Source organism: Nanorana parkeri, unplaced genomic scaffold (assembly GCF_000935625.1).
Source record: "Nanorana parkeri isolate BGI_ZX_2015 unplaced genomic scaffold, ASM93562v1 scaffold18, whole genome shotgun sequence".
Classification (NCBI taxonomy): domain Eukaryota; kingdom Metazoa; phylum Chordata; class Amphibia; order Anura; family Dicroglossidae; genus Nanorana; species Nanorana parkeri.
This window is the reverse complement of record NW_017306286.1, coordinates 3,140,686-3,164,662: the sequence shown is the minus strand read 5'-3', so window position 1 is coordinate 3,164,662 and position 23,977 is coordinate 3,140,686. Positions and strand designations below refer to the sequence as shown.

General features: G+C 42.6%; 1 protein-coding gene across 1 annotated transcript in view; it reads right to left on the bottom strand.

Moving 5' to 3' along the window:
* Positions 1 to 7,728: 7,728 nt before the first annotated feature.
* Positions 7,729 to 23,977, bottom strand: part of CRYBB2 (crystallin beta B2) — a 33,352-nt gene continuing 17,103 nt past the window's right edge. Inside the window, exons 5-6 of the mRNA XM_018560706.1 lie at positions 17,527 to 17,669; positions 7,729 to 7,934 (exon numbers count right to left, since the gene is read on the bottom strand). Coding sequence (XP_018416208.1) covers positions 7,766 to 7,934; positions 17,527 to 17,669 — 312 coding nt within the window. The 3' untranslated portion in view covers positions 7,729 to 7,765. The remainder of the gene's footprint in view (positions 7,935 to 17,526; positions 17,670 to 23,977) is intronic.

The following is a 23,977-nucleotide window of genomic DNA, read 5'->3' as shown; positions in this document are numbered from 1 at the left end:
TCATATGTCTGAAGGTTCTCATTCATCCATGTCATAGTATATCTGTAAAAAATAACGAACTGAATTGAGGATGATCAGTGAAACATCTCCAAGAAAAATACAGCAAGTCCAGTTGCCTTGGTTTATTTTTAACAGATATATTTACTCATCGTAATCTCATCTTTTATATTTTAGAAAAAAATGGGTATTATATTGTGTTTTTTGGCCTAAAATGTTCATTTATAACGTGTGCAAAAAACGTAAAAAAAGCTTTGGCAGCGAAAGGGTTAAGAGCACATGTGCATGAGATAGGGAGAAGGACGAAGGGAGCACTGTATACCTGCAAATACATTTAAACACAGTCCTTGGTCTTTTGCATGTCTTCTAAACTTTCTAGGTCCCTCTATTGCAGGGATTTACTGACTGGACACTTCTACTCACAAGTGGATCCTTGACAACTGAGGCAAGTGTTTGTTCAGTCTTAAGATTCAAGACAAGATAGCAATTAAAGTTTCTTGTTTTGCCTTCTAACTTAGTTCATCACACAATCAGTCCTTACTGCCGATTGCTCAGTTCCCGATCATCACCCTGCAGACAGTCACAGTCACAGCCTGCAGGGATCCCCCCCACCCCCTCTGTGTTTCTCCAGTGCTGACTGGAGGCATGAATGGGAGAGGGGGTGGGCACAGCTGGTTCTTCCTCTAGAGAGGCAAAGCCAGCTGTCAATCAGGCAGCGGGGTGGATCCCGACAATTCTATTGGAATCTATCCGGCTGCAGCACGGCTCTGCGCTGTAAGCATAAAGCGGGCAATAGCCCGCTATATGCTGAGTCTTGAGTCACAGGAGGATATTAGTATGTTCTGCTGTGACCCTAAAGAGAACTATGACTCTTTTAAACATCTTTAAACCTAAAGCTTAGATTGTAAAGGCATTTACAAGGCACTTAAATGTTCTGCATTTATAAAATTTAAGATGGAAGGGACGGCATTGGCGTTCCTTAAATACAAGGAATGTAACAAAAAATGCAAACTAGTAATCTGGGAAGCTAAAATATAATGTGAAAAGCATATCGCCGCAGATAGTAAAAAAAAAACTAAAAAATTCTACCAATATATTAACAGTAAAAAGGTAAGAAAGGAGCAGATAGGCCCAATAAAGGACGTAAACGGGAAGTTACTCACAAGTGACAAGGAGAGGGCCGAGGCACTGAACAATTTTTTCTCCTCAGTATACACTCAGGAGGGAAACGGGTTCGACGTACGTGATAAAACACATAGTTCAACCGATAATATACCACAATGGTTGATGGAAAGCGGAATAGAACAAAGACTTAAAATGCTCAATGCAAATAAAGCAGTTGGACCAGATAACCTTCACCCCAAGGTACTTAAGGAATTAAGCCAGGTTATAACAAGACCATTATTCCTAATTTTTAAGGAATCCTTAGTGACTGGTAGGGTACCATGTGATTGGCGGAGGGCTACGGTAGTTCCAATATTCAAAAAGGGGGCTAGATGCCAACCAGGGAACTATAGGCCGGTCAGTCTAACATCGGTAGTTTGTAAACTGTTAGAAGGTATAATTAAGGACTATTTGGTAAAATTTGTTAAGGATAAGGGCATAGTTAATGACAATCAGCATGGGTTCAGGAAAGACCGTTCCTGCCTAACTAACTTGCTAACTTTTTATGAGGGGGTAAGTAGAGATATGGATGGAGGGAGGCCGGTGGATGTGGTATATCTGGATTTCTCAAAGGCATTTGATACGGTACCACACAAGCGCTTACTTCACAAGCTGAGGGCTATGGGCATAGATGAGGTGGTGTGTACGTGGATAGAGAACTGGCTACGGGAACGTGTCCAGAGAGTATCTGTAAATGGCACCTTTTCGGACTGGGCTAGTGTAATGAGCGGTGTGCCTCAAGGATCTGTGCTGGGTCCGATACTGTTCAACTTATTCATTAATGACATCGGGGAGGGAATAGATAGCCATGTTTCTGTGTTTGCAGACGATACAAAAATAGGGAGGGTACTAGAAACGGATCGTGACAATATAACATTGCAGGAGGACCTGGATAACATAGGAGAGTGGGCAATACTATGGCAGATGAGGTTTAATATCGATAAATGCAAAGTAATGCACTTTGGACATAAAAATAAACAAATAGGCTATACAATCATGGGTATGCCGCTAGGGAAGATTTGGGGGTCATTGTAGACCACAAACTGAATGGTAGCTTGCAGTGCCAAGCTGCGGTAAACAAAGCTAGCAGGGTCTTGTCCTGTATTAAGAAGGGGATGTATTGCAGGGACAAGTCTATAATTGTGCCTCTATATAGATCGTTGGTTCGGCCACATCTGGAGTACGCGGTCCAGTTTTGATGCAAAAAGGCTTCCCTTTCCTTCAGCAAAGTCTCAGCGACAGGTTTATAGTCCTATGCTTCTGTATTCCTAGGCAGCCAAGTGTGAGAGTTTGCAAAGTTTTAAGAAAGATTTATTACTAAAGATGTGGCTAATTTTCCCTCTAAACAGACACATAATTAGGAAGTGGTTAGGGACAGGTTGTTTCTATAGCAGTGCTACTTAAGACCAGTTGTGTAAGAAATGTATGACTCATGCTATAATCTTGTAATAAACCTGTCTCACAAATTGTCTTTCACCCCCTGTATAGCACTGCTTTGCCATGTGACAGAATTGATAAATGACCCCATTCTACTTTTATATAACAATTATTACCATACATTATATCAGGAGATAGATAGATAGATAGATAGATAGATAGATAGATAGATAGATAGATAGAGAGATAGAAATATCAATATAAATTCCAGTAATTTGTATGGGCTCTAAAGAACCAGGACAAAATACGTACAATAAATGCTTTACATATTTAATACTTTCTAAAAATGCTTTAAACAAAAGAAAGACTGATAATATTTAATAATGCATTGGCCTTGCCATACACTTAAAAGCAATGTCATTTATGTGTTATATGAGTAACTGTGGTATTTAATAATATACAACTTTGTCTTTTTTAGTCATCACAAGATTGTTGATGACAGTTCTGCTGTTTCTGATAATGTGAGTAACAACAGATTAGAGAATTGTTCTGTAGTGGAAGATTCTGGCACAGGATTCTGGGATACTTGCCACAATACCCATCACATGTAATGGATGTTTTCCTCTTGCCCTGTAAAACCACTATTCTCTTGTTCGTTTTAGATGATTGGAGATTATCAACACTGAAAGTGAACAGGGTTATATAATTTTTATGAAAATATACTGATGAGAGACTCCTTAAGGGCAAAACTCCAGTAAGATTAAAGTGACATTAAAGGCAGACCCTACCTTATGTGATGCCTCTTCAATTGAACAGCTTCTTCTTTCCACTCGTTTTCCACAGTCCCTCCAGCGCTGGTGCTGCTCTCTGATCCAGTGCAGACTCTTCTGTCTCCTGTGTCCCATGAAGTCTGCCTGGCGTGCGCGCTCCCGGCTTCTTCCATTGAGTTTCAGTTTCGCTCTCCTCCTCTCCCCTCCGGGGATCTGGACTGTGCATGCGCCCATCCACACTTCCTCCTTCACAGCGTTCGGAAGCCGGGACCTCTGCGATGGGAGCAAGCAGCGCTGACACATGTAAGTTACTTGGTATTTGCTCCCTTTTCTTTTTTTGAAGAAACTCAGGAAGAGTGAATTAATTTTTGGCATCTTATAGGGAAGCACATTGTATCATTGTATAAGTGTTAATAAGTGCTGTTAATATAACGCATAAAGCGATGAGCAAAATAAATGTAACATATTTTCATTTACGCATTTTCTGTGCAGTATGTTTCCCAATATTATATAATTTACAAATTAGCAGCCAGTAGAGAGAATGCCTTTCTTTCTGCAAAAAGTATGTTAATACCCATCTTTAAATAATTTATTGACTTTTTTTGACTCAGGACCCATTCGATATAAATGTCGTAACTGAGAACTAAAGTTTTTTCCCTTAGCTGCCAATAAATTTAAGATCAGTCCAAGTTTAGATTGGGTTAGTGTTTAATGGGAAGTAGCTGCATTTTGATACATGCGGCCCATGGAAACTATGTAGTATTCCTTGAGTGGTTCTTGATTTCCCTTGATCTCAGCTGTAGCTACCAAGATCTCAGCAATAAAAAGCTTCTGCAAACCAGTACGCCACTTCAGCCAAGCTGTTCTGCAACTGTTATCCTCATCACCTACCAAGCACTGGACATTCTCTGCACCTACTAAAAGTACCTGACCACACAGAAGTTGGTTTTATTGTGCGTATTGCTGGGTCTTCACTTGCCACAATCCCATCGAAATGGATTTTCTTAGTCTATAAGAGCTCCGGATGACTCCAGGTGTCGTGTTGACTTTGCATAAAGATAGGAGAGTTGGACACAACTATTGCAGAGGAAGTGCCTCATGTAATATAATTAAGAATAAAGAAGCCCTACATACATTCTAAAGCATAGGTGATTAACTACTGATTAAAATGTGCAAAAAGGGACAATAAAGTAGGGCAAAAAAAAAATTATGTTGCAAGATTGTCTTTCACTTGCTGTATTTTGATAGCAAAGTCACCATGATAGCCTGTGAGGATAAATCTCTCTAACAGAGGCTCAGACAGAAATAGAAACCCAAATGGTGCTAATACTTCCATAGGGCATGATAACCAAAATAAAAAGGAAATATTTTGCCTGGACGTACACTATAATTGTTTTCCCTTTTTTTATATTACATTATAAGGTAAGGGGGAGTCTAATTTGGCCCCCCATTCACCTCTGCAAGCATAGAGCACTTATAATAGTGACCTATTGTTCACTGTTATCACCAAGAAAATGATAATTATGGTAGGAATCTGGACATGCCCTACATTGTCTAAATCTGAATTCTCAGGATGTTCCTAAGATGTCACCAAAGACATCACAGGGCTTTCACTTTAAACACAATACCAAAGCATTTTGTTGCACTGTGCTGCTATGGTTCATCTTCTGTAGCAGGATCAGAAGTTCAAGAGCTACTGGGCTTAATGATGATCCGTGGCAATCATTAACGGCCATCAGTTCAAGCACTAAATCCCTCCTGAGCCACTGAGACTCAGTATGTGGCCTGCTGTGTTTCAGACCAGAATTGAGGTCTACAGCACAGCAAGTGCCCACTGAGCACTGAAGGGATGCATGTGATCCACTGCCAGTTTATTGATGACTTAAACTATTCCGGAGCTTTTAATAAATTAAAAAGGTTCAGCAAGTGGTCTTTATCCTCCCAATGAGGAAACATAAAGCTAATGTAAAAACATAAGCATATGAAGTAAGATTTGTGTGGCTAAGCAGTACCCTGAAACATCCACATTTTTGTCGTGATTTACTCATGAGAAGTTGCGGTGCACGTTCTGACATGTGGCATAGCTCAGACACCCCTGTTCTGTATCTTTAAAGCTGTATACCTGTAGTGTGAAATCAACAATAGGCAGACCACAACCACCTCTGCTTCTGATAACTGTTATTCCCAGGAGATTTGGAGTGTATTGCTGAGCATTGCATTAAGATTTGGTTATGTCACTGCTATGTCACATGAGAGCCTCCTGACGTGGACTTGCAGTGCGGGATCTCAATGCTTCTACTGCAGTCATTCCATGGATCTGTGTTTTCTAGATGGATGGAGAGTTGTTTTGGAATGGAGAGATTTTTGCTGGGGTGGAATTTCTTGGAAGAGAAAGATTTTTGCCTGGGTGGGAGTGGGGATTTTTGCTGGTAGATGGGGTACTTATACTTGGGGAATCTGTCACTAGGTGGAAATATTTGCCTGGGGTGGGGGAGAGAGAAATTTGGCAAAATTGGTGCTGGGGAAGTACTCTTGAACTCTGCACTCTGAAAGCAGGGCTGTATATATGCCTAAACACTGCACTCTGTACTGTATGTTAAGTACATTAGACTACTGCACTCTGTACAGTGGGAGTGTAGTGGTATGCAATTTATGACACAGCATACAGAATGCAGCTGACAAGGATGTTCAAGTGCAGTGCATGCTGTGCAGCATATTATATATAGCCTTCTGTACTTTACATACTCCTAACCACTGCAGTCTGTGCATTACATACCCCTGATCCCTGCACCAGATGTTGACTATGTTGTACGTTACTTACTCCCCACCCCTGCGCTCTATACCTTATATTGTACATTACATAGTAGTTATCAATATATTTCTTGTTTCAACAGTTGCTGGTTACAAAGTAGTCCCTGACTATTTTAATAAAGTTATTTTTTAAGATAAGCTCAGACAAAGTGTAATCTTTGTTTTGTGTGCAGAAAAGCATATGCATTGGAATGGTTTACCTTTTTAAATGACTGTTGCTGACATTTATTTGTATCTGTTACTTATGGCAAAATCATTAAAGAATATTGTTTAAGTGCAAGAAATGTGTCATATGTGTGCTTTGTATATAGTAAGCAGGCTCATGTTTTATTTAACAAGACCTTTTAAATCCCTCCCAATGTTAGTGCAATGTAGCCACACCTACCAGTCGCTGTGGTGTGTGTGTAGCGTGCTGCATCATTGCTCTCCTCAGGATGCCTAAGGTTGCCCTTGGTGTTTCACAATCCTAGCAACCTTTGTGGCTACAGCTACTAGCTGTTCTGCTGCCTTATTCTGCTGCCCCCTCTGCACATAAGGAAAGGGGCAAAAAGATGTGATATACTTGATCTTATGTGGCCACATGGCTATATTTGCTCAATCATGTTGACCAAGTATGACTTTGTGGCCATATAAAGTCAATGATGTAAGCACAAGCATTAATAGGGCGGCCTCATATCCCTTCCGGGTTCAATGGAGCTCAGGTTTGGACTGTGTTTGGTCAGTCATCAGTACATCATTCATCAGTTCATAAGAGCACCAGTCATCAGGGGAAGATCTGACATGAGGAAGCAGAACCCTGCTTCTCTACCAAGAGGGTAGGTACCACACAGTGCAAAACAAGGCAAGGCAAGAAAATAATTCCTAGGAAAAAGATCAGCCATAGAAAGCCAACGAGCATTACTGGTGACTAGCTCTTTGCCCTCTGCTTGACTTTTTTGGGGGCACAGCTTAGACAGCATAGATCCGCTGGAAAATTTGCTGCTTTGAAGGATAATCTCTGCATGATTGGGGAAAGAAAAAGTATATATTACAATTCCTAAATCCATCATGACTGAAGAAAAATTGTCAAGTTGAATTCTATTTATGCACAAGGATTACCACAGATATTTATATGCATTATTATGCGCAATGGACAAACCTATTCTGCATGCGATTTAGGGGTGCTCCCATAAATCTCTAATGGACATATACACAATAGGAAATGCAACTGGCCCTCTAACCCACAACAATGCATACAATGCAAAAAAAGGGCCAGATAAGGGTTTAGCATGGACACTTGTAGAGGACCTAAAGGTAATGAGGAGGTACAGGTACTACAAGGCACATCGACACAATAAACATGAGCACATAGATATAAATAGGCTCTAAAAGTGTAGGTGCACTGTAAGGGACAATCCCACCAAACACTGTATATGCAAGTTGTTCTTGTCATATCTATTAGATGACATTTTTTTTTACAGTTATTATTTTACACAGAAAGTGCCCGGAGTCACCAGGAGTTTGAAACTCAAAGCTTTTATTAAATTGTTTCAGCAGGTTTAGTCACACAGTGGCATGCGGGATAACCATGCCACAGGAAAAACAGCAGCAGATCACGTAAAAGCCTTTTCTCTGCACTGGCATGAGAGATATAGGAAGTGTTTCTTTTAGTTGGTAGGGTGGAAGGTTCCCCTCTGGTGCCACTGCATATCACGGATGCGCCTCACAGACTGGATCTGGGGGTGCTGGGCGCCAAAATCTGAGCTGTCCTTATAATCCCCCTTCTCAAACAGGTACTGGTATCCTCTGTAACCTGGGTATTGATAGCCAACCCACCTGGAAGCAAACAGTACCATATTAATAAAAATAAATGTACACACAAACATTGTTTAAGACAGGATTTGAGTTTGCTGTTTATATTTTTTCTTAATTCTTTATTTATCAGAGAGTACAGTGGCAAAATAGTATCCAGGTTCAGTGATCATGTGCATTTCAAACAGTTGTACAAAACACACAGGTGAACACACAAAAAAAATATGTGTTAAGGAAATAAACCAATATGGATTCCAACTGGTTGCAGTCAGTTACTTGGTAGTGTATGTGCAGCTTTAAGAACCTAAATTCATGCAAGTAGTGATTTCCTCTATCTAAAGTAGTTCAAGGAGGAACCACTTTAAAGAGGAAAGGGAAAATCAGAAGTGGGGGATGAGGCAAGGAAAAGAAAGGGGAGAAGGAAGAGCAAGAGAGATTTAAAAAAATGCTGTTTGCTTTTAAGCTAACAAGACTTCATTTTAGTAGTATTGTCTTCAAAGAATTATTTAACTTCCGAAAAATGAAAATAAAATTGGAATTTTTTTTCCAATTTAAAGTGACATTAAAGTCACAAATGTATTCCTCCCCCATGCTGCTTTAAGGACTTACCTTAAATGATGCTTCTTGATTCGATCATCTTCTTCCTTCCACTTGTATTCAGCAATCCCTCCAGCGCTGATGGCGGTGTCTGAACCAGAGCAGACTCCTGTCTCTTCCTGTCCCATGGTGTCTGTCCGATGTGCACGCTCCTGGCTGCGTGCATTCAGTTCCACTGTGTCTCTCCCTGCCGAAGATCTCTACTGCACATGCGCCCGTCCCATCATCCTGCATGGCTGCTCAAGAAGCTTCAGATCTCCAGACGGGAGTGAGTGGCGGAGACACAGATAAGTTATTACATTTTTGGTAACTTTTTAATTTTTTTTAATGTTTTTGCATGTATCTACAGTTTCCTAGCAGTAGATATATGCAAAAAAGGAGACTGTAATACTACCTTAACTAATGCTAACTTTAAGGCTGGGTTCACACCTAGGCGTATCGAATATGCGTGTTTGTTGCGCGTTTCGTGCCAGGTGTTTTTACCGCGATTCGCGGTAAAAAAACGTGCAACAAACGCGAGTTTCCAAGGGCTACCTGGCTGTATCCCAATGGATACACACGGCAAATACGCCCCAAAGAAGCTCCTGTACTTCTTTGGGCGCATGGCGTTTTGCAGCGCGTTCCTACGCGCTGTAAAACGCCCAGGTGGGAACCATGCCCATAGGCAATCATTGGTTTTCACATGCTGAGCCTTTTACAGAGCGTAGGAACGCGCTGTAAAACGCCCAGGTGTGAACCAGGCCTAAAGCAAAGCATGGGGTGGGTATTTTCAAAAGAAATAAAATATATTTTTAAACTTTTGTGTATTTTTTAAAGATGTTGCTACAAAGAAAAATGTTTAAATATATTAGCATACACATGGTTAAAAAAATGCACATAAGCTCATTTAAAAAAATAGCTACAGAAAGAAGGGAAATTAAACAATTAGGGTTAACTACAGTAGTGTTAACTTGTGAAAAAAGCAGAGGCTAAATATGAAAGACTCAGCGTTGCATGACGGAATAAACATCAGTCAAAGTACCGCAGCGCTGAATACTGAAAAATGGCCTGGCCAGGAAGGGGTTGAAACACCATGGCCTTTAAGTGGTTAAATAAAAAAAACATGTTTTTTCCTATATCTATAGCTGAAGTTACAAATAACCTGTTATCTGCAAGTAACAGCAACTAATTATAATATCATGAAAGTGTTACATTGTGTCTATGAAAGACCACTGTCTCAAGCTGTTACAGTGATCATTAAGAAGAAGACTGTAAAGCTCGCCATACACTAGTAAATTTACAAACAAACATTTGTACGAAAGATCTTTCTTTACCACCCGATAATGCCACTTTGATGAAAGTCAGATGAAATGTTGTTTGATTTTAACTAGGGATGCACCAATACCAAGTACCTTACTCGGTACAAGTACAAGTACAGATACTTTTCGAGCTCCAAGACTAGACTAGAGAAAAACTAAAAAGTTAGGAGGCAGCTGTCATTTGTAAGGAGCACACGGAGCTCCTGGGATTTGTACATCTCTGTTTTAATGTATGATTTTGTTTTTATAAATATATAAAGGGATGCACCGATACCATTTTTGCGAGTATAAGTACTGATACTTGTCCAAGTACTTACAAGTACAAGTACTGATACAGTTTTGTTTATTGTCATGTGACAGTTTTTCTTAAATAATATCGACTAATGATTTCAGGACAGTGGTGGAGCGCCAGAGCCAGGTCCCAGCTGCAACCGCTGTAACCCTGGTAGTTCTTGAAAATGGCAAGTATCGGCATTGGTACTCGAAAAGTATCGGTGCATCCCTAATTTTAACATTCTGTTTTGGAATGAATGGAGTTTCCTTAACGAAAACCACTGTTTTCACTGTAAGAATTGCGTTCCATCTGCTCCTTTAAGTTTTTTCATCGCTACCCCTCTTTGTATAATGTAGTACTGGAATTTTTAGACCTGCATAGCTGGTGGCATTCTGCATTGCTGTATAATCATTATATAGGAATGAAGAATACCACCAGCTATACTTTATACACCAAGTCAGCAATACTGAATACCAGCAGTCACTGAATCCCCCCCACCTCCCATCTGGACTAGCCATCACCCATAGACTCCCCAGCCTAACCTAACTCATGCAGGACATTTTTCTCCTGAGTCCTTGGCGGCCAGTGGAGGGGAGGGAGCGCAGGAGAGGGTCCTCAAAATGACCCAAACAGCAGGATGTGGTTGCCTGGTGGTGCCTGCAGAGTCTGCACAAACTCCGCCAGGTTAAACACAGGCATTTACACAGCCACCTGTAGCTGCCACTGTCAAAGAGTTTACTGCCGTTCATTGTAAAAAAACAGCACACTACTGCAAGTAGTGTGCCGTTTTTTTTTTACAATGAACCGCAGTAAAGTCTGTGTCAGTGACAACAATTGCCCCATTGACCCCCTCCCCTTGATCCGCCACTGTGGTCAACATTAAAGTGACACAAAAGTAATACATTTTTTGTCTTTAAAGTGCTCTCCCTATATCCCTTAACATAATCCCGCTTTTATTTCTATTTTCAGATTTAAATATTACCTTATTTTTTGTTAGAAAAGTATTGGGCATGCTCCCGCCACTCCTCTGTTCTTCTTTGACTTCTGGTCTCTCTCCTCCAGCAGTGCACAATATTTCTGTGAGAGCACGCCGCACTCCCTCAATACATCTCCCTTAAGGCATGGTGCACAGTGCTCTCATTGCGCACGCATCTATTAACAGACCGGTTCCTTCCCCTTCCCTCCTCCTCACTGTACCTCCCTACCCACTCTTAGGAGTGCACCACTGCTTCCTAACAGGTGCTGACACATGCGCCTCCCACAGAGGGCACAATGTAGATGAGAGGGATTTACATAGTTACATAGTTACATAGTATTTGAGGTTGAATAAAGACACATGTCCATCAAGTCCAACCTATTGTGTGTGTGTGTGTGTGTGTAAAGCTCCCCGAGTCATCTCGTTTTTAGGAGTACTTGTACCCCTGTATTTGAAGAAGGAGACAAGAGGAGTCAGCAGAGGAGATGTGAGAATGCTTCATGAATAAAGTGCCCTCACGTCTTTCTCAGAGGGAGCAAGCACAGAGGATGGCTGCTTTTTAGAACATGGAGAAGAAAAGTAGCCACCCTCTGGCAGGAAGTTATTAAACAGGAGAAACCAAAATTTTAAAAGCATTTAAAGGTAAATAATTAAAAATTGAGCTAGCTCATTATTAAACATATAATATATCTTAATTTTATTATTTAATTGGTGGGTTTAGTTTTGCTTTAAGTGAAGTAGTAAACATGGCATACCTTGGCAGTTTGTAAAAAAAAAAAATATATACAAAGACTAAACACAAGGGGCTGATTTGACATCAAGCTGACTACACACAGCAAGACGTAATGCAGTCACTTGACAAATCATATGCAACTAGTTTAGATTTAATTTATTTGGATAATCTATGTTATCTAGTTGGTAGAAAACATTACAGTGGGTGGTCCCTTCAGAGCTAATGTACTATTTTCTAAAATTTAAACTGCAGCCACTTGTTTTAGACGGGTATAGTTAGGCCTTCTCCACTCGGGTATTTAATTTCTAGAGTTTGGAGGAGAAAGGTCCTTCTTTGGATGTCAACATCCCTGCCTGGGTGTCGTTGACACTTCCTATTGGCTGTCCAGTGGTTATCTCAGAGTCAAGAGGGGAACTTTGGTGAGGGAACAGACTGCAGCGCTGGATCACAATTTTGCACAAGCGAAAGAAGAACCAGCAAGGGGCATAGACAGTAAACTTCGGTAAGTAAAAGACAGGTTTAGAAAAAAATTTTGGTTTCAAAAAAAGCTGTGAATAGGCAGGAGAAGGGCGGAAAGGAGGAGGGATAGGACTGGGGACAAAATTTGCCCAGAGATGGGTTTTAAGCACAGCTTCTTTTCAGAAGCTAGAAAAATGGCCGTTGTATGTCCAAATGGTTTCAAGTGTGTGAAGAAATTGCATATTTTTTCACAATCTGCTAGTACCTTATATACTGTAGTCATGTTTATGACAATTAAAGTCCCATGTACTTGGCTCATTGAATTCACTCTCTATACTTGCCTTTTGTTATCCAAAGACATTCGTTTGCCAGCTTCAAAAGCTAGTGGTTGTCCAGCGTCTATCAATGGACCAATTATCTTAAAGAGGAACTTTACCCATATCTTTTAAATAACAACAAATACACCTTTAAAAATGTTTAGTAATGGCAATCTATAAATAGATACTTGTATACAATTGTAGGCTTTATATATTATATTATTACTAACTCTCCCTTTACTTCCTGGAACTCTGGCACATGTGACTAGGACATGACCATGGCTCAGGGTAGGAAAATGCCTTTCCCTGAGAACTTCTGAGATCACAGATGAGATTTCCCAGCAATGCACTGCTGATATAACCTTCCCAGGATGCAATGCTTGGGGACATTACATCACTAATGCCCAAGAGGAACAATTATTGTAAGCAAAAGAAAATATGTTTGGTAAACTAATGAATGTAAGATGTTTTTTTATCAGCATGCAGAGCTGCATGCTAATGTGATTTTTAGTGAAAGGGGGTAAAGGTCCACTTTAAGATAAGGTGTAATATAAAAAAAAAGAATCCACATAAAGAGACCCTATCACCTACTTGAAAAATTGAAGGTAAAAGTACAGAAAAATAAAGTATTTTAATGCTTACGTGCAGTAGTTTTCCTTTCCATAAATGTTTTCATGCACTTGCCATGTGCGTTTGAACTAACTAAAAAATTGACTAGTCAGTTCCCTAGTACACTCCCCTCTTCTTTTGGGAGTGTGTAAATCCAAGATGGCAGCACCCAGCAGCAGTCTTAAGGCTTTTGAATGTTTACACAAGGGAGGGTTTTATGGGTAAAGAAAATGCAAAACAAATGTTAAATGCATAAATATACTTAAAGCGGACCTTTACCCATATATTTAAAATAACATCGAACACACCTGTAGAAATATTTAGTAATGACAATCTACAAACACATACTTCTAGATAATTGCAGGTTTTGTATTCTTTGCATACCTTATTTCTCTTGTCTTCCCCAGTCTTCTGACAATGGGCAGACTACTAGATCTCCATGGAACTCTGGCACATGTGACTAGAACATGTGACCAGAGGCGGCTCTAGAGCTTGCGAGGCCTTAGGCAAAACCTAACCATGAGGCCCCACTCAGGCCTGTGGGGTCTTACCAGGGCTCTGTGGGGTTTAACCAGGCTGGTAAGACCCCGCAGAGCCCTGGGGAAACCCCACAGATCCCTGAATAAATTAGGGCTCTGTAGGGTTTTACCAGGGCTCTGTGCGGTTTCACCAGTCTGGTTAGACCCCTCAGTGCCCTGGTGAGACCCCACAGAGCCCTGAATAAATTAGGGCTCTGTAGGGTTTTACCAGGGCTGTGCGGTTTCACCAGTCTGGTTAGACCCCTCAGTGCCCTGGTGAGACCCCAAAGAGCCCTGGTTAAACTAGGGCCTTGTGGGGGTCTCACCAGTCTTGGTGAAACCCCACAGAGCCGTGGGGAGACCCTACAAAGCCCTGATTTAATCAGGGCTCTGTCGGGTCTCACTAGGGCTCTCTGGGGTCTCGCCAGGGCTCTGTGGGGTCTAACCAGCTTGGTTAGACCCCACAGAGCCCTGGTCAAATCCCAAAGAGCCCACCAGGGTAGGGTCCCAACATGGTTCTGTGGGGTTAAACCAGGGCTGGTGAAACCCCACAGAGCCCTGGTGAGACCCCCAAAGAGCCCTAGTGAGACCTCAAGAAGCACTGATAAAACCAGCACCAGGGCCTCACCAGGGCTCTGTGGGGTCTCACCAGGGCTCTGTCTGGTCTCACCAGGGCGAGATAGGGTCTCACCAGCACCAGGGCTCCATAGGGTCTCAACGGTGCTCTGCGGGGTCTCAACAGCCTGGTTAGACCCCTTCAGGGCCCTGGTGAGACCATACAAAGCCCTGGTTAAACCAGGGCTCTGAGGGGGCCTCACCAGGGTAGCAGGGTTCTGTGGGGTCTCCCCAGGGCTCTGAGGGGGCCTCACCAGGGTAGCAGGGTTCTGTGGGGTCTCCCCAGGGCTCTGAGGGGGCCTCACCAGGGTAGCAGGGTTCTGTGGGGTCTCCCCAGGGCTCTGAGGGGGCCTCACCAGGGTAGCAGGGTTCTGTGGGGTCTCCCCAGGGCTCTGAGGGGGCCTCACCAGGGTAGCAGGGTTCTGTGGGGTCTCCCCAGGGCTCTGAGGGGGCCTCACCAGGGTAGCAGGGTTCTGTGGGGTCTCCCCAGGGCTCTGAGGGGGCCTCACCAGGGTAGCAGGGTTCTGTGGGGTCTCCCCAGGGCTCTGAGGGGGCCTCACCAGGGTAGCAGGGTTCTGTGGGGTCTCCCCAGGGCTCTGAGGGGGCCTCACCAGGGTAGCAGGGTTCTGTGGGGTCTCCCCAGGGCTCTGAGGGGGCCTCACCAGGGTAGCAGGGTTCTGTGGGGTCTCCCCAGGGCTCTGAGGGGGCCTCACCAGGGTAGCAGGGTTCTGTGGGGTCTCCCCAGGGCTCTGAGGGGGCCTCACCAGGGTAGCAGGGTTCTGTGGGGTCTCCCCAGGGCTCTGAGGGGGCCTCACCAGGGTAGCAGGGTTCTGTGGGGTCTCCCCAGGGCTCTGAGGGGGCCTCACCAGGGTAGCAGGGTTCTGTGGGGTCTCCCCAGGGCTCTGAGGGGGCCTCACCAGGGTAGCAGGGTTCTGTGGGGTCTCCCCAGGGCTCTGAGGGGGCCTCACCAGGGTAGCAGGGTTCTGTGGGGTCTCCCCAGGGCTCTGAGGGGGCCTCACCAGGGTAGCAGGGTTCTGTGGGGTCTCCCCAGGGCTCTGAGGGGGCCTCACCAGGGTAGCAGGGTTCTGTGGGGTCTCCCCAGGGCTCTGAGGGGGCCTCACCAGGGTAGCAGGGTTCTGTGGGGTCTCCCCAGGGCTCTGAGGGGGCCTCACCAGGGTAGCAGGGTTCTGTGGGGTCTCCCCAGGGCTCTGAGGGGGCCTCACCAGGGTAGCAGGGTTCTGTGGGGTCTCCCCAGGGCTCTGAGGGGGCCTCACCAGGGTAGCAGGGTTCTGTGGGGTCTCCCCAGGGCTCTGAGGGGGCCTCACCAGGGTAGCAGGGTTCTGTGGGGTCTCCCCAGGGCTCTGAGGGGGCCTCACCAGGGTAGCAGGGTTCTGTGGGGTCTCCCCAGGGCTCTGAGGGGGCCTCACCAGGGTAGCAGGGTTCTGTGGGGTCTCCCCAGGGCTCTGAGGGGGCCTCACCAGGGTAGCAGGGTTCTGTGGGGTCTCCCCAGGGCTCTGAGGGGGCCTCACCAGGGTAGCAGGGTTCTGTGGGGTCTCCCCAGGGCTCTGAGGGGGCCTCACCAGGGTAGCAGGGTTCTGTGGGGTCTCCCCAGGGCTCTGAGGGGGCCTCACCAGGGTAGTAAGGTTCTCTGGGGTCTCACCAGCCTGGTTAGACCCCTTCAGGGCCCTGGTGAGACCCCACAGACCAGGGATCTGTGCGGTCTCACCAGGGCTCTGAGGGGGCCTCACAGGGTAGCAGGGTTCTGTGTAAACCAGGGCTCTCCACAGGGCTCTCACCTGCTTTCCACAAGGCTCTCCAGTACTGTGTGTGCTGTGCTGGCCGTGTCTTGTGGGCGTCTCCATCAGCTTCTGCAGTTAAACTCCGCCCTCCCAGCCAGAGTTCCTCGTGTGGTGGATGGGAGGGGCGAGGTCTCTTCTTATTGGCTGGTGGGCGGAGCTCTGTGCAGAAGACGAGCCGATGATCCGCACCAACGATCAAGGTAATGGATGAGCTCTCAGCCATGTCACTGTCAAACTGAGAGTCTCAGTTTGACAGCTACGTGGATGAGAGCTGACAACGCTACCTGGCTGCCGTCCTGACAGGGCAAACTAGGCTGCCGCGAGGCCCTCGGGAGCGCGAGGCCTAAGGCGACCGCCTAATTTGCCTAATTAAAGAGCCGCCTCTGCATGTGACCATGCACATCGTCTCAGGGGTGGAAAATGCCTTTCCCTGAGCTCTTGCTAGATTACAGATGAGATTTTCCATATCTCATCTGTAATACTGATGTAACCTTCACAAGATGCAATGCTTTGGCACTTACAACATTTGTGCCAGAAGTGTATCAGAAAGTAGATGAACTCTATTTGTAAGTAAATTATAAAACAAGTTTGTTTAACTAATGAATGTAAGATGATTTTAAATCAGTATGCAGAGCTGCATGCTGATGTGATTTTTCGTAAAACAGGGTAAAGGTCCGATTTAAGGGAGGATTTTTTTTAATGATGTGGGAACAAGGTCTCCTTAAGCTGCATAGACCCTTTTAAAGAAGAAGAGCTTTTCATTATGGTTTTACTCTGCGAAAGAGAGTTTGACGATAAGCTATCTGTTACTGAGGACTGAGATGTGATGTTAGGAGTTGGCTGCATGGGTGATATCATGATGTGAGTATAGCACATACAGTCCATAGGTGAAAAGTCTATTACTTTCTTGGCAGCTGATACATAATCTGAAACTCTCAGCAGTAAACGTAATGTCTGTAATGTCTCGCAATCTTTGCCGATGACACAAATATTTACGTCTTAAAACTCATTCTTTCCCTTTCCATTATTCTGTTTCACCAATTATTTTAAATGGGTACAGAGAACATGATCTGTTCTGCTTTATGATCTTTCCTGCCCTCCATCCAACCATTAAGAGCTAAAGACTTATCAGCAATATTCAGACGTTCCCCCAAGGCCTAATGTATGACATATGTTGACTGTAGCATTTAAACAGCTGTGAGGATCAGATATTTCCCCTCTGTTTTGAAGTGCTTTCAATAAAAAAAATCCTTTAATTTTAATTTCTGTATGACTGTGTAAAATGATTGCAAGTGGCCTCATTTAATTTTGTGTGTTAAAGTACAGCAGTTTTCATTGCTTACATTTGAATCAGGTTGGTAGCGGTGGGCAATGCAAACCATTCTTATTGGACACCTCAATAAATACTGGTATATACTCACGTTCCACTTTGTACTCTCACGGAAGATACTTTTTCTTGATAGCCGTGAGCATGGAAACTTGGGACATCATCGTCAATTATTTCAATCTTCTTCCCAGTAAAGCTTGGGTTTTCATATAGGACAATCTTATGTTCCTGACTATCCTGTAAAACACAGGGAAATCAATGTAATTAATAAAATGAATTTACCAGAAATAATCATACTTACAGTAGGTTTGGAAATATGTCAGTCTTCAAAAAAAGAAAGTTTTTTTGATTAAAACATGAACCTCTACGTGTATGAAAAAACTTGATTATATACACTGTATTTGTGGACAACAGGATGTTGTAAAATGTATGGTAAATGTTGATAAAAATGCTTAAAATGTGTTGAAGTGCATTAGCTGAAATTCACTATGAATTCAATACCCATTAGGAATGGATGAAATACATAGCAGAGCATGACTGCTATGCCCAGCTTTAAAGTGTTATTAAACCCTAAAATTATATTAACTATTACAGCAACTGACATCAGCACTTGCCTGATCTGTTGCTTTATCTTATTTGACATCTTGCATGTCTTCTTGATTAAATCAGTCACAAGATCACTGCTGTGGGTTTCCTGTTTTAGGGAGGCTCCATTGCCTTTCAGAGTCCTATGGAGCCACCTTAGTGTGCGCTCTCCCGGCTTACAGTCCCTGCATTGTGTGTTTCAGCACAAACACACAACACTGGACCCTAGGGATGGCAAGCCATTCCCCTTATCCCCCCTCCTTCTGCCTTCATCCTAATTGACAGGAGCTGGAGACTCTGCCATCCTATTGGACCAGACCTGTGCAATGTCACCAGTGTGGTCTCTCCCCCACAGGCAATTTGGGGAAGCAGCGCTGAAGGAGGAGGACACAGGGGAATTTAGCAGCTTTGTAATAAGTAAACAGTGAGTCATTGAGCACAAATATAAACAAATTATTTATTGGGGAAGGTTATTTTGGCTCATCAGAATGTATTGCTCTCCAAAGCTAATGAAAAATGCAAATGGTAGAGTGAATTTTCAAGCCAGGAAGAATCAACCCTTATGCCATCCCTCCTTTGAATGACTACATGCTTTGGGCCTTTGTCAAATTCAACCCCCCCCCCCCTCCAGCATGCAATGCTCTAAATCTGAAAAGCTGAATTCTAGGCAGATATGAAAGGTACAAATTAATGCGGCTCTTTAATCAGTAAAACATCATGAAATGTATTGTACAGTGTAAGCACCTGAATTAGGCTTGGTATCAGCCTCTTGTAGTTCCTTATTTAGTCAATCAGGTGTGCTGAGGTGCAAGAAACATTGGAGCGTGCTTATAGGGGAGAGAGCTGAGTGACAGAGTTACAGACTAGGGTCTGGGAGGAGACCTGTAAGTGAAAGTGAAATTGCAGCAGAGAAATCTCAGGCCTGGATGGACAGAAATACAAATCCTTTGGTGGGTAATACAGCTCTGATATATGAATTGTATCTGTGTAATATAGCTGTTTGCCTTGAGTTCAGCTTTAAGAAAATACTTTTAAGTAAAAACCGACAATCAGGTTTCCACTGTATTTTTTTTTGTTTAGATTTTAAAACAGTCAATCAGATTCCAATTGTAATTTTTTGTAGTTTAACGTTGAAATCTTACACCTGAGTGAATAAAAGTTCAGAAAACATGCCTACTTCTCAACTTAATGGGCAGCACATCATCATCAGGAGACTCAAATATCTTCCATCTATCTAATCCACATTTTGCTGTCACTATACTGCTTTAACTCTAGTTATATAAGTCAGTTATTTAGTGATTAGGTACAATCTGTGCCTCTCAGTTTGTCTTCCAGCCTTCCTTGGAACTGTGTTTCATGTTCAGTAGCAAGGAACATTCGCTGGTAATGATGTAAAAGAAATCTATTCTGAGATGACAAACTGGGGAGTGTAGAAAATAACAAATTGCTCTAGCCAACTAGTATAATTTCCTAGAAACACTAACAGATTAACTTCTAGTAACATACTGTGTGCCCAGCATCAGGTTAATGGTACTCATAGATTTTCATTTATATTAATACAGTGTGTCTAGTCAATAGAGAATCCTATGATTCATGAGTTGTGATCGTCTGGATTCCTAAATAACGTGACAGACAGATTCACAAGGAAATATTCTACAGAATAAATAAATGATAAATCAGTGATTCTCTTGATTTTAATATTACATATATGCTTAGATGTCAGTCAGCACCTGTTGGGGGCGTAAGGGGGACAAGGCGCAACTTGTATTGGCAGCGGTAAACCAAGCAACCTCTCTTTGTGGCACCTGACAGTGCCAACTGTGACAATACTTCATAGATGTTAACATAAAGTAGGTCTAAATCAAGGACAGGTAGCAGGACTAGGGACCAGTTTTGGAGAAGGATTGAGCTGTACTGCTATGACACCCAACAACATTTAAAGGGGCCCAAAAATACTGTTTGCTAGTAGGAATAACTGAAGACTCCTCCTATGTGTTTGACATCAACTCTTCTTGAGTGGAGACATCACAGGGGAATTGGAATTAACTCCAACCCTTGATGATACAACACTGGATCTGTGTTATTTTCACATGCGTACAGATTTTCTAAGTTTAATTTGTCTCCTTACTGCCCCCTACACTAGGCCTCATAGCAGGTGCATGAACCATGGCTTTAGATACACCACTGAATGGCATAGTAAAGGCTTCAAATACTTTCTTAAAAACATACTGCTCACATTAACAAAAGCCTAGCCATTTGCTCAGGATGTGAAGAGGAAGATAAACTAATCTAATGTAAACTCTGGTCTTCCTCATGAGCAGAAATCCCATGACCAAATGGTTACAGTGGCCAGCACTGAAATGAGCTGGGAGCAACATGTTCTTCAGAAAGGTAACTACCTCAGCCCTTCTGTTAATCTTTTTTTTATTTCATTCATCCTAGAAAGACTGTTTACATAGTGTAATATTTATAGTTGGGCATAGGTTCGTTTTAATAGTTAGGATTAATTAAATATGCATTAATCACCGAAACAGAGCACCACTTATCTTAAAAGAGAAGCAGCCAAATGAGCATGGTAGCAGCAAAGCACTGTACTTCCGGTGTTTGTGTTTCTTAGGCTATTTATGTTAAAGCATATGTTAAATATGTAAAATATTCACATTTTATCAAAATTATAAAAAAAATCTCTCAGTTTCTACCTAGCCTTCTTTGTCCTAAATGGCAAAAAGTTGCACTAACCTTTGTGGCAATCATTTTTACCATTTAAATGTTAACATATGGCTTATATTTTATTTTTATATTGAAAAAAGGGCCTCAGTCATGAAGGGGTTAAGGACCCATGTAAAAACAATGATATCAGTTCAAGGTTTTTAGTCATATTTTAGTCTATTTAAAGGGAGACCATGAAAACATACGTGAATGTAGAGAGCACTGGTGTAAAGAAACAGGCAAATAAACACTGCGAACATTATATTCTGCTGGTTGTAAAAGCTCTGAACAATAAACTCATGTGGATAATGGGGAAGTGTGCATCCTGTGACAATGATACACAATATTCAGACTTGAACAATAGTTTCAGTGTAGTGCACTACAAACAAGAGTCAATGGTCTAGATGAATGTACTGTTGTTCTAATATTGGCTTTGCACTTTAGCTGATGGTTAATAAAAGAGTGCTGCATTCAGTTCTCTTTGGGAAGAACAATATTCAACTATGAAGATCTAAAGCATGCCGCACCGTTAAAAAGACAGACAAGTTTAAGCAATAAAAGAATGCAAAAAGCAACATAGATGCATACAGTGTAGTAACACTGAGCAGAGCAACTGTCCAGATTTTTGTACACACCTTAAAAGATTTTCTAGTACAGACTAGGGGGGTTATTCACTATTAAGCCGAAGGATACAGCCATAGTTTCGGCTGATCCTTCGGCTCTCTTCGGCCACCGGAGCCCTTCGGTTCAGTTGAACCGAAGGGCAGCTGTACGGCTATTCATAATATGAATTGACAGAAGTGACAGCCGAAGGCCAGCCGTTCGCCCCGCAAATGACAGCTGGGCAGAGCCAGCCGTGATCTCACAGCTTGCTCTGCCCAGTTGTAATGACAGTTCAGTGTCCCCAAATGACCTGGGGACACTGATCTGTTGTCACGGCAGAGAGCCGTGACAGGATCGAGAGGTGAGCGAACCCGGTATGTGTTCGCTCACCTCCCGATCTACTGAGCCGACCTGTGACAGTCTCATTGTCACAGGTCGGCTAGAACTATGAGGTGAGTGAAAACCACTCACCTCATAGTTCTCCTTTAAGCAATAAGACTCTGGCAGGTGTCGGCCAATATGAAACGTTTTTTTTTCTGTTATTTATTTTTCTTTTCTTTAAAATATATTTGTTTTATCTTCCTATTTTTTATCATTTTTTAAATAATTTTCCAATTGATTTATTTTTCACATTTTCTGCACTTATTTTCTATTCTGCTCGGTACCACCGAGCAGAATAGCTGAGCCGAATGCCGGCTATTCACTCACTGCCGTACGGCAGCGAGTGAGCTGCCAGAGCTTCGGCTCAGCTGATCCAGATGTTGGATCGGCTAAGTTGAAGTCCTTCTGCACCTTCTGACCGAAGGTAGCCAATGTACTGCTGATTTTAGCCGATGAACGGCTGAAATCAGCCCTACAAGCCAGAAGTGAATAGCCGAACAGCAAAGCTCCTAACTGAGCCACAAACATCAATAAAAACCTAAAAGATGAGCACCACCCAAAACTTTAAAAAAAATACTTTTTAAGAAATAATTGCTAAATGGCTTTTTGGGTATATTTCATTACTTTTTGTGCCTTCTCATTGAATAAACACATAGATTGTCTAATTATTGAACAATCCTGTAGTGCAAAGAACAACCATGTGCCGTTATACACAGGGCCAAATTTGAGCTGTTAGCAGTAGGGATATCAAAATGTTCCTGTTGCTTTAAAAACGTTTTTTTTTTTTTATTTAATTGATTCCTGTCATTCAGGGCACTACCCGGATCCCCATACACTTTTTATGGCCAATAAATTGCATATAAGACTTTCAAATGGGGACATTTAATTTTCTGAGTTCTACCCCCATAGACTTACATTGAGTTCTAAGTTCGAATTAGAACTTTTTCCGTGTTCGAAAGTTCAAATTAGAACCGAACACGGGGGGTGTTTGGATCATCCCTAGTCAGCAGTATACAGCTTCAGAATAATGAAAGATGATTTCTGACTAGTTATGTGATATTAAAATTTGTACATTGCTTCTGGCCTTGATAACAGCAGCCAGTAATCTGTCATTATTTATAAAAAAAACAAAAACCTGCAAGTCATTTTTAAAAATGTAAGTAATGCAAAAATAAAAGTGAAATATGATATTTCAATTAAATTGTTTTTATATATTACATAAGATGTCTAGATTTTAAGATTGAGGGTTAGAAACTATTTTCATTCTCCATGGGTGTAAACATTGAAATCTGATTATATTTCTGGTATGCTGGTGTTAATATTGTTATTATTATTATTATTAATAAGCAGTTTTTTCTAGCCTCAGGCTCTAGCTACTGGATCCTATTAAGCTACATTCACATGGGGCTAGAGCTGCGGCTCAGGATTCCCATGGAAGAGTCTACGGATTCTTGCCGCAGAAATCCTAGGTGGGTCCATACAGATGCGGACGATGTGACCGTTCAAGGGAATGACAGGCTGACAGCAGCCACATCTGTTAGTGGCTGTCCACATGTAATCGTACCTGTGGATAATTTATCCCAAACCACAGGTTATCATTCCATGTACAATTACATGTGGACATCCACAGACAGATGCGGCTGGTGTCATCCTGTCATTCATTTGAATGGGTACAGAGGTCACATTTGTACAGACATTCCTGGGGTTCCTGTGGCAAGATCCCCTTAAGCCACATGTAAATGGGGCCTTAGTACAGAGGTTACGTGCAGAGGAAAGATAAGAGGATGTATAAATCCGTATGTTGGGCAAACACTGTTTGCATGAAAAATCCTATGCTCATCGTCTCCATCTAGTGGCGGGAATGCCATGCGAATGGCTATACCCCAGCATACGGCTGGGGGATGATTTATAAATCACCCCCTAGGTATTCAGCTGAATAGAGGTTAATGTTTATGTATAGGCAAAGCTTTTCTTTATCGTTTTCTAGAGTAGGGAAGGTTTGAAGCCCCTGTCAAGTTATTTTTAGATGTCTGTGTCCTGCTGAGGAGATTGTCCTTTACTTCCTGTCTTGAAGATGCAACAGGAAGTAAGAGAAAATCTCCCCAAAGTAAGGGGAATTCCACTTACTTTGTGCCATAATAAAAAAATCTGACTGTGACAATCTTACTGTGACAAATAAAGGGGTGAATCTATCCAGTAGGGACACACACAGCAATAGAAACTTTGCACAGGGGCTAACCTTTCCACACTCTATCCAAAATTGCCTT